The sequence below is a fragment of the Brachycentrus maculatus genome, unplaced genomic scaffold, assembly GCF_059751285.1.
Source record: "Brachycentrus maculatus isolate JH-2025_06_01 unplaced genomic scaffold, ASM5975128v1 h1tg000512l, whole genome shotgun sequence".
NCBI lineage: Eukaryota > Metazoa > Arthropoda > Insecta > Trichoptera > Brachycentridae > Brachycentrus > Brachycentrus maculatus.
Genome location: NW_028281258.1, coordinates 388,419 through 399,338, shown reverse-complemented (window position 1 = coordinate 399,338; position 10,920 = coordinate 388,419). Strand labels below are relative to the sequence as shown.

The window sequence follows — 10,920 nt, the reverse complement described above, 5'->3', positions numbered from 1 at the left end:
TGGACCAAAGGCAAAATAAGGAATGGGTAAATGATCAAGAGTTAATGTTTTTGTGTATTATCTTAAAATACGATATGAAATGATAAATAATTAGTAAAAATGTACTTTAAAAGAACTCCACCGACAAGTGGCTTACAGGGTCTCCGCAAAAAAATTATGTAATAAATATTATTTTGTGATATGTATGTATAAATACGGACACCGTGGTAACAAAAAACGCTCTAAGAGTGTCAGAAATGAAGACTCTATGGAGCGTATCTGGCAAGAGTTTACGAGACAGAATAAGGAACACCAGGATAAGATAAATATGCGTGATCAAGACGTCGTTAGGTGGGGAAGACAACGAAGAAGACAATGGTGTGCCCATGTGAGGAGAATGGGACCATCCAGACTCCCCCACATTGGACTACCAAAGAGATGGATTGACAGCTGGGAATCAACATCGCAGAAGGCTAATCCCTCTTAAAAACAGGCCACAAGACCTACACCAAGAAGCAAAAGAAGAAGATGTATATGTACGTATGTATATATTTTTACGAACGAATGTATTTTTAACAAATAAATGCAATCCAAAACAATGTTTCTAGTAGTGTGATATTTTCAATTAGACACATTCAATATTTTCGTCCTTAGTATCGGAACCACCCCACGGAGGCTGGTCAGTTCCCGGGAAAAGAACGGACCAAAAGATTAATATCATATCGAATCTAGTCAGTCAAGTTCAATCCTCTGGTCTGCCAGCATGGCTGGCAGGGTGACTACAAGCGTGCCGAGGGCAGTAGCCTGGCTCTCCGCCAAGTGTCAAAATACGGTAACCCATAGTATACAGAGGAATAGCGTCTATTCGGGGCTAAATTATAACTGCTGGAGTCACATTTCCCGCCGGCAGAAACACACCGAGTCATCTGGCTATGACCTACCCACAGAAAGACCCAAAGTGCTCATCACAGGTCAGATTAGAGAATATTTTATTAACTTATTTTAATATTCTTCTCGGTGTAGGCCTTGTGGCATGTTTTTAAGAGTGATTAGCCTTCTGCGATGTCGATACATATAATAATTACAACATACAATGATGAGCCCTCTCTGGGTTTTCTAGTGCCAAAAGTATCGGGTTGTGGTCCCGTGATTAGTGTCGCGGACTGTTAAGTCAGAGTTTCTCGGTTCGAACCCACTCTACCACAATTTGTTACCTATTTCTAATAATGAGCCTCTAATAGTATGAAATTGAAATACTTGTGTAAATGATAAAATCACAAATATTTTTCTAAAAAAATGGCATAATTTATAAAATGTACTTTTATTTAAAGATAAATATTTGTGTTTTTATTATTTCCAAAAATACTTCGATTTCATACTATTTCTGTGAGCCTAAGCGGCTCATTATTAGAAATAGTTATAAAATTGTAGTAGAGTAGGTTGCGGTGGGTTTTAAATAATAAAAACACAAATATTTCTCTTTTTTTTAATAAATAAAAAAATAAAAAATGAGAAACTGACATTAAAAAGTCCGCCACACTAACTAACCACAGGACCACAACCCGACCCATATTTATAAAACTATATGAAAAGTAAATTGTTTATTACGTGCAATCAAATAAGACATGGCTGAATGTTGTGATCTATTTCAGATTCACCCACCGTCGTCATTAATTTATGAACAGCTCTTTTGTACTTAATTTCGTTATTTACTGACTTTGTGGATAATGGAAGCAGGTTGTACAACTTTTGTAAAAGTTCTTTTGACCAAAAAAGCATGTATTAGGTTTTGTTTGATGTGTTTCTAGTTTTGGATCTTGTGGTTCTATTTACGTTTCTATACAGTGTGTTAATTGTGAATTGTGTGCTTTTTGATTAACTTGGTAGTATAATCATATTGAATTTACATTTTTTCTAAAAATTAATGAAAAAAAAGTTTTATATGGCGATATTATGTTTCTGTAACGAATAATCTCGGTTAAATTTTAAAAATGAGGCAACAACTCCTAAACGTACGACTTTTATGTAATGTTATCGAACCACATGCGGTGTATAATAAATAATTAGTGTATAAATATTGGTATTACTTACATGGTTTATTAAATAAATCTAAAATATTATTATTTTATAAAACATCTGTTCCAATTTACTATTGGATTCGGTTTGAATTATTATTTACCGACAATTATTTAAGTGTAGGGAAGGTGTCAGAAGAAAGTTTGCATTTGTATGGACTTAAACTAACTAACTAACCATCACTCCGCTTCCCCGCAGGGTTAGGGAGAGAGAATAGAGCGCCACACCACTCTGTCCTTGCAAACATTCTTCGCCTCTTCCACGTTCATGCATCTCCTCATACATACCCGCCGATTGTTACGACTCCTAACCTGACCTCTTTCAAGTATTTGGCATACCTGATCGTGCCATGTTTTTCTCGGTCTTCCTCTGCTTCTTTTCCCACTAACATTCGCCTCATAAATTTTGACAAAACGATGTATGATAGATGTGCGAATAGTAAAATAAGGAAGGAATGCAAAGCTGAGATAAGCATTATCGATAAAATTAAGAAAGGTGTGTTGTGATGGTTTGGACATGTAGAACGAATGAGTGAGGAAAGAACGGTAAAACAAATTTATGAGGCGAATGTATGGACTTACCTAATATTAATATTTTTGTCATATATTTTAATAAAAATCGATTGATTGTCTCACATTCGCGGTACTTGTTATGCCTATGGTGCTCATGTGTGTGTGTGTGTGTATGTTGTGCCGGTTGCCTATTATATTGGTGCTGAAGGTGAAGTGTTTAATTTACCTTTTGTTGAAGTAATTATTTTTAAGGACCATAATTTTATCATTGAACATAATTTTTTACTGTACATTTTTTGCCTTGTATTTATTTTGTACATCTTTTGATATTATATAAACAAAGAAATTCAACAAAAACTTTTTTCATGGAGATTCTAAAATTGAATTTTCTGTATGAAGTATATTATCATTTATAATAAAATAAAAGGTGAATGTAGAAAATTATATGGTGAATATCGAGTAATAGAAACTAAAACCCATAAAATCAATCTTCGAAATATTAACATCTCACAAAAATAACATTACTTCGAAATGACATTGAAAATGAAAGTAACATTACATTACAATAAAAAAAACATATTTCTGCGAATTTTGTTACAAATAGGAGCAGAGTAAGACCGAGGAAAACTATGTATGTCAAAAGTATGTCAAATATTTAAAAGCGTTATGTTAAGACTCAGAATGATCGAAGGGTATGTATGAGGAGATGCATGAATGTAGAAAGAGGCGAATAATGTTTTCAAAGACAGAAGTGCTGTGGCGTTTTATTCTCTCTGCCTACCCCTGCAGAGAAGCGGCGTGATGGTTAGTTTTTTTTTTAACTATATAGGTAGGTAGTAGGTACTGATCACAAGTAATAAAATAATTTAGTGTTCTATTTTCATTTAATTTGTAGAAAAAATATGTCATTTTCTGACATTGCCAATTTATGGTGTAACGATCACGGTTTGAATTACTTAAAAAAATGTAAAAAAAAAATGTGTAAACACTAATGGATATAATAATATATAATGGGAACAACCATGAAATCATTATTATTACTAAAATGATGGGGTCTTCACCGCTATATTACGGCATAAAATTAATCATGTAAGTCCGTCCCATCATTTTCTTTTTTTTTTTAAATATGAAGTTTATAAAAATATTCACTTTATTTTGAATACTTAATTAGTATTTTTACCCGGCTATGGCCGCAATTTTAACTGTATTTTTTGAGTTTTTTTATTTATTACATATTTGTCATTTATCATTTTTGAGTTATTGATTTTTTAGTTTTCCTATTTTATATTTTTCAAATATTTGTGTTTTTTTTTGTATTTAAAAAAAACTATAATATAGTTATAGCATAACCCCTTTTCCTTGATAAGTAAATATCCTAGACGCATTACAGAGAAATCTCAATAAAAAAATGTTTATTTTATTGAATTGTCATTTATTTTGTAGAATTGCTTTGTTATTCTATTGAATATGACTTCACTGAATTTATTTATATTTGTAACAGCTAAAGTCTTGCGGTGACATTATCAAACTTTGTCGAAAAAACGAGTTAATAGTAAGTTAGTATGAGTACGTTAAGTTTCTTCATTGTCAGAAATAAAAAATATTTTTTCGTACATCAGAATGCATGTCGATAGTATAAAATTGGTAAATTAATACTTAGGTATATTTATCCATGTTTTTCTTCAATTACCTAACGTCCAAGTGACTCTGGAATCTAGCTAAAGCTTAAGCAACACCGCTTATCATGGCCCTACTTAGTCTTCTACTTTATAAGTTTTATAGCCTATGCCTACTCGTGAGTGGAATTACTCTTTGTGTTTAAAGTTACTCTAATTGTAATTCATGAGTGAAAATTCTAGGCAAAAACACTCGCTTTTTTCTATGTTACATATTTCACCCATGTACGGCACAAAATTGTATGCATTTCCATTTTTCAACTATCAGAAATTGACTGTGAGATATTTGTAACCATTTTTGAGATAGCGAAAGAGTGATCAGATTAAAAACAAATTGTCAAGATGTAATTATTTCTAAATATTTTTTTTTACTTTTGTGTAGCATGGCGACCAAAGTTTGCCAAAAGCTCATCGCCTTGGTGGTTCCAAAGGCTTATTTACAATCTGCTACTAAGGCACCCTTCAGTACTGTCCCATGGATTTCCATCAAGCCTGAACCTTGGAGCTACTCCTCCCTTCGTGCCCATCCCTCCTCATCCACATTCCGCAATAAAGCTGAAGAAACCCCCACCATTCTAATCACAGGTTTGAGGAACATAACAACAGTTAGAGATAAAATATTTGCCATGATTTATTTCATGTATTATAGGTGTCTTAATTTGAGATCTATCATTTTTATACAAAATAAGATAGAAGTCGAAGCATCCCAGGGCTTATGACCTGGCATTTGGCTGTCTCAGTGATCACTTTATACATTTGTGTAACGTTTATCATTCTGACCATTATTGAACATTCATATTGCATTCATTTATTAAGTTGTATTTATGGTATGCCATAGAAATTAGTGTAATTTACACAGCTTACTACAATTGAACAAATGTAAGGTTCATTCCGAATTAGTTGGATAATTAACTGCCATATTATGGTATGGCATATTGTATTCTCTCAAGATAGAACAAATAATGAAAAAAAAACTGACATTTTATTTACGTTATATCAAAAAATATTGCTCCAAAATTTCTACTACCATATTATCTACTCCAAAATCATTACGGATATCGCAACGTACTTGTATTATTCTTATCGATATTTCTTTTAACATAAACACGCTTCTCACGAATTAAATTTTTACAAAATTAGATAACAAAAAACGTTAAACGGGGTCGAATTTTACGAACGTACTACTGTCAAAAACTATTTTTTTAATGCATCATACTGCAAACATCAAAATGTAAAGTATTTGACACACTCAAAACGTTATGAAAATTAATTTATTTATGCTTTTTGTCGTTTTTCAGGCGGCCTAGGACAACTCGGAATAGCGTGCGCAAACTATCTGCGTCAGAAGTACGGAACGGAAAGCGTCATCTTGTCCGACATCATCAAGCCGAGCAAGGAGATCATCCAAAGCGGCCCCTACATCTTCGCGGACATCCTGGACTTCAAGGGTCTACAGAAGATAGTGGTGGACCACCGGATAGACTGGTTGATCCACTTCTCGGCTCTGCTCAGCGCCATCGGGGAGCAGAACGTCCCCCTGGCCGTGAGGGTCAATATAGAGGGTGTGCACAATGTCATCGAGCTGGCGAAGCAGTACAAGTTGAGGGTGTTCGTTCCGAGTACCATCGGGGCCTTTGGCCCGGACTCCCCCAGGAACCCGACGCCCAATGTGACCATCCAGAGACCGCGGACGATCTACGGGGTATCCAAGGTGCACGCAGAGTTGATCGGAGAGTATTACTACCACCGATTTGGACTGGATTTCAGGTGTCTACGGTTTCCAGGCGTCATATCCAGTGATCCTCCCGGAGGTGGAACTACCGGTAAATAGTTTTTTTTTTTAAATCTATCTATGGTAGTATGACTGAATATATTTATTTTATCTATTCCCGTATATGTATGATACAATAGTTTTATTTCATCTATTCCGGTGTAACATATTACTATGATAATTTTTTTTTTTCATACATCGGGTCTTTTCAGTAAAACTTAGTAACACAAATGTGTTACTAAGGGTTTTAAAAAAAATTATTGATGTGATTTTTAACAATGTAATATTTCACTTGGAAAATACCACTACTTCTTAAATTTTATTATGGTACGTGTTTTAATACATTGCCAAGCGAAATTTAAAATTAAAAATGCATAGGTACTACCACAAAGTGACCGCCGAATCAATTGATGAAAAGATACGTATTTTATTACGATTTTTCCAAGACTGGTATGATACAGTAAAAACGTACTCGTGCATTTTTTTAAATACTGTCCTAAATAATGTTATAGTGAAGAAATAAAAATTAACAACAAAAAACTGCAAAAAAATCCGTTTAAACTTAAAAAAAGGAATAACCGGCAATGCCTTCCTAGAGGCTTATCTGCAGATAAGACATTAAGTATAGGGAAGTTAGATGGAAAAAATAAATCACAATCACCCAGACCAATTGAAAATAATTATTTCTCGAATTACTTTTGTCAATTGGCAGGAATCGAACCCGCGACACTAATTTCACAGTTGGACGTCTACAAAACTACGCCACGGCGCCTGTCAAAATCCTATACAAATAGCTCACATACAAATAACACGAAACTAGGCGCATTGGATACATAATAAAATTTTACAAATAACTAAAAAATACGTTAAAATTTACCCAAAAATGACTAAACTTTTACTTGATATTTGAGTGTCATAAAAACATGTAATTTCTTGAATAACTTTTTTTTAAATACAATTTGAAAGCAGATTTTCATCACAATGTGGACATTGTAGACCCAACCATTTTCATTGGCTTGTTTAAATTCAATTAGATAAATATATTATTTATTTGGTTTTATCCGCTTCGAAAATAGCGTGACCATGTGTTAGATCATCATAGAAAAAAAATAATGGTAATAATTATACTCGTAATGTATGAAACAAATTGTTCCTTAGACTTAATCTTCTCTCGCGTATCCGCAAAAAAAGACTCAACAAAAAAATGAAACTGCTTTTTATGATTTATCTAACTGGTAACTGAACAAAAAATACAATAACAAAAAACTCAATCATATACGATCAAACAAAATATGTTCTAATCGATTTATACAGTAAACATAATATGTTGTATATTGTCATAGACAGTGGCGTACACAAAATCTTTGTAGGCAATAAGAATAACATTTTTTGATTCACTGATTGGTAATAATATCTATCCATTTTGGCATCTCAACATAGATGAAAAAGAATATAAAAGTCGTAGGCTGGTAAAGTGATCACTTTACATACATAGTGCAATATTCACCATTCTAGCCATAATTGACTACTACACTATTCAAATTTTCGAGACTCCTAGATATTTTTATTAATCTCACACCACATAACGCTCACTCCTTTCAAGAACGTCATAAATAAAAAAACTTGATTTTTTAGGACAACGTTTTTAAAGTTTAAAAATATAATACAATGTATTATAAATAAGTATGAAGCCACTTACTGAACTTTTTACTATGGAACATATCTTTTTAGGTAAAACCTGAACGTTTTTTCTCTATTTGAAAAATATTTAGTATATTTAAAAAAAATAATTAAACAATACCTTTTCTTTAAAATGCAAAAACAACACTTTCTGCCCTGTAGTGGGTAAATATTAAGTTTGAAGTATGCCGCTTTTGCTGGGATATAGTAAATTTTCTGGGCATTTCGAAAACATGCACAACTGAAAATTGACGATTTCCGATTTATGACGTTCTTGAAAGGAACGAGCGATATGAGTCCACAGCAGCCTTCTTCACGACAGTAACTTATTCATCAGTGTCGAGATGTCAAAAGTAAAAATAACTTCTCAGTGGAGAAAAAATAGATTTCCGAACGAGTATTTGAACACACTCAAAATATTGTGAATATCTATCCATTTTTAATTTAAATTTCACTTGGTAAATACGATAATATCCCAAATACTATTTTCTAAAATATGGTGTTTGAAAATGATGCGGAATGCATCAAAACGCTTGTCAAAATATATTTTAATAAACAGTGGTAAGTATTAACTAAGTGAAATATAAAATTAAAAACTAAGTAAAACATCGTATTGATGCAAAAGAATCTTACCACAGACGACTATTCAAACTCTAATAATGCATGTTTATAATATAAGATGACCGAAAAAAGTGCAGTTTAAAAAAAGGTTAATTGCACATCCACAGTTTTCCATATGTTTTCAATTAAACTATAGTTGGCACTGCTTACGTGACTATGTGGAACCTACGCCACTGGTCATAGCTAAGTATTACTTTATGTGTTTAAGTAGGTAGGTACTGCAATTCCTACAGATTCATCCGATAAATCAAGCGTAAACATGTTTACGTGAATCAAGAAACTAATGTAATATTACTATATTTATAAAAAATATATACCTTGGTATGTGTAAATACATTAAGGCATTTGTTTCAACAGTGATTTGAGAAATTTATTTGTTCACCACAGCTGTTCTTTAAATTGAAATTTTCAGGTAGAAATAAAATCTATCAAATCCTTCGAATAAGGTTTTGTAGGTAGTCCAATCTATTTTTTATATTAAATATTACATTTTTCCAGCTACGTAATATGTAGATACATGCCTAGGAGGCCTCATCGGTAAGCCTAGTACGAAAATATAAATTACGAGTCGAACAAGTACTTGTACGTTATTCGACTCATATATTTGAGTCTTCGCCAGAGTGATTGCCAACGTCGGGGGGACCTGACACGGCACAGGAAGAAGAAGAAGAAGAGAAGGTCTATCAGGAAGCTTACAGTTTTCAATATCCGGTAGACTCTTGCCAGATATGCTCCTTAGAGTCTTCGTTTCGCTCTTACCGCGTTTTTTGTTTATTTTTTGGTTGTTTGGAATAACCGGCAAAGCCCATAATTTAATAGGCTTGTCCGCAGGTAGGATAGTAAGGATAGGGAAGGTAAATGTGAAAAATACATCACAAACACCCAGACCAATTGAAAATAAATCTTTCTTGAATTCATTTTGCAATTGGCAGGAATCGAACCCGCAACGTCAGTTTCGCAGTCGAGCGTCTACCCAACTATGCCATGGCACCTGTTTTGTAATAATCGTATATGTATATAGCTTGATGTAATTGTTCTGTTAAAACCCAAATAAAATTAAAGATTTGCAATCTGCCGCTGGACACTTTTTACATTAGATATTAGATGATTCTATTGTTTTTCAGACTACGCAATCGCAATCTTCCACGCCGCCCTCCGCAACCAGAAGTATGAGTGCTACCTGCAGCCCGACACGAGGATGCCCATGATGTACGTGGACGACTGCCTGCGCTCGCTGTGGGAGTTCATGAAGGCGCCCGAGGACCAGCTCAAGAGGCGAGTCTACAACGTCACAGCCATGAGCTTCACGCCCGAGGAGCTGGCCGAGAAGCTCTCCGCGCACGTGCCCGAGCTGAGAGTCACATACAAACCGGATTCCAGACAAGACATAGGTAATGGTGATTGAGAAAATTGAGTGAAAATCTAAACCGGGGAAAGTTGTTTCCAGTACCGGACGTCCGTAATTTCGCACTACTGTCGTCCTAGGTTCTCAAGAACCGTGTGCATGAAAGTCAAATATCTACACTGGGATTCTGTACAGAAGTTAACATTCAAAAGGTAAAATTAACTACCTGATAAACCAAACGAGTTTAAAATTAATGTTCAAATTTAAAAAATTGTATACAATGAAACCCCGATTGAACGTTTTCCCGCCAATTGAGTGTAATTACTTCAATACTGATATATTCAAACACATTTCCCCGCGTTTTACGTCGAAAATATTCGAAATATGTGAGTAACGCGCGCTTGACAATGAGGCGGCGCAGTACGACAAATTGGAAGAAATTTTAAAAGAGTGGTTCACGGGCCTATAATGTTCCCGTCGGTATTTCAATCATTATTAAAAAGACGTTGCGCATTGCGAATCAACTCAATATCCAAATTAGAGATTAAAGTTTGGTTTGAAATTACATAAATGTAAGCGCAATGCTGTTTCAAATCGTCAAATTCATACTAACAAGATTAACATAACTACGAATTATCAAAGTAACGCGTTTATTTTTACGACTTAACCGCGTCGACACACACGGAATATATTTACTGTTTAAATGTTAGATCAATAAGGATGTGCGTCAGCCGCCTTTGAACTACTGATTCGATTATTTTTTCGATTGTTTCAGCCGACTCCTGGCCTCAAGTGTTCGACGATTCGGACGCCAGAAGAGACTGGGGCTGGAAGCACGAGTACGGACTAGACGCGCTGGTGGACCTCATGGTTAGAGACGTAAAGAAGAATTACATAGACAAGTCATGACACCTCCAGTGAGAGCCATCAAAGTATTATATACCAAGATACCATAAATGTAATATAATTTTTAAAGAAACTAATATATCACTTTTTTTACCTAAATATTGATTTAATTTATATCCTTCGTTTTGACAATCGGACAAATATATATATATATATATATATATATATATATATATATATATATATATATATATATATATATATATATATATATATATATATATATATATATATATATATATATATATATATATATGTAATAAAATAACTAGGTACCTACCTATACATTTTATTAAGTACTTACAAAAAGTACCTACATAAAACAGTTCTACCACCAGATGCCGCATGCGTCGC

At 33.8% G+C, this 10,920-nt stretch overlaps 1 protein-coding gene across 3 annotated transcripts; it reads left to right on the top strand.

Moving 5' to 3' along the window:
- Window positions 1–713: 713 nt before the first annotated feature.
- Window positions 714–10,665, top strand: Tdh (L-threonine dehydrogenase). Of its 3 annotated transcripts, XM_088272608.1 has the most exons (5): window positions 3,539–3,656; window positions 4,626–4,828; window positions 5,542–6,066; window positions 9,440–9,706; window positions 10,436–10,665. In XM_088272608.1, the coding sequence occupies exons 1-5, from the start codon at window positions 3,559–3,561 to the stop codon at window positions 10,567–10,569; spliced, it is 1,227 nt and encodes a 408-aa protein (XP_088128734.1). In that variant the 5' UTR covers window positions 3,539–3,558; the 3' UTR covers window positions 10,570–10,665. The 3 variants fall into 3 exon arrangements, with proteins under 3 accessions (XP_088128735.1, XP_088128734.1, XP_088128736.1); XM_088272609.1 differs by lacking the exons at window positions 3,539–3,656; window positions 4,626–4,828 and adding an exon at window positions 714–950; XM_088272610.1 differs by lacking the exon at window positions 3,539–3,656 and having other exon boundaries at window positions 4,251–4,828.
- Window positions 10,666–10,920: the final 255 nt, after the last annotated feature.

Bases quoted from the DNA above. Each gene is read 5' to 3' on its own strand.
- Tdh (XM_088272608.1), top strand. From the start codon at position 3,559: ATGGATATAATAATATATAATGGGAACAACCATGAAATCATTATTATT. The intron at 3,657-4,625 runs GTAAGTCCGTCC...ACTTTTGTGTAG, and splicing joins TACGGCATAAAATTAATCAT to CATGGCGACCAAAGTTTGCC. The intron at 6,067-9,439 runs GTAAATAGTTTT...ATTGTTTTTCAG, and splicing joins TCCCGGAGGTGGAACTACCG to ACTACGCAATCGCAATCTTC.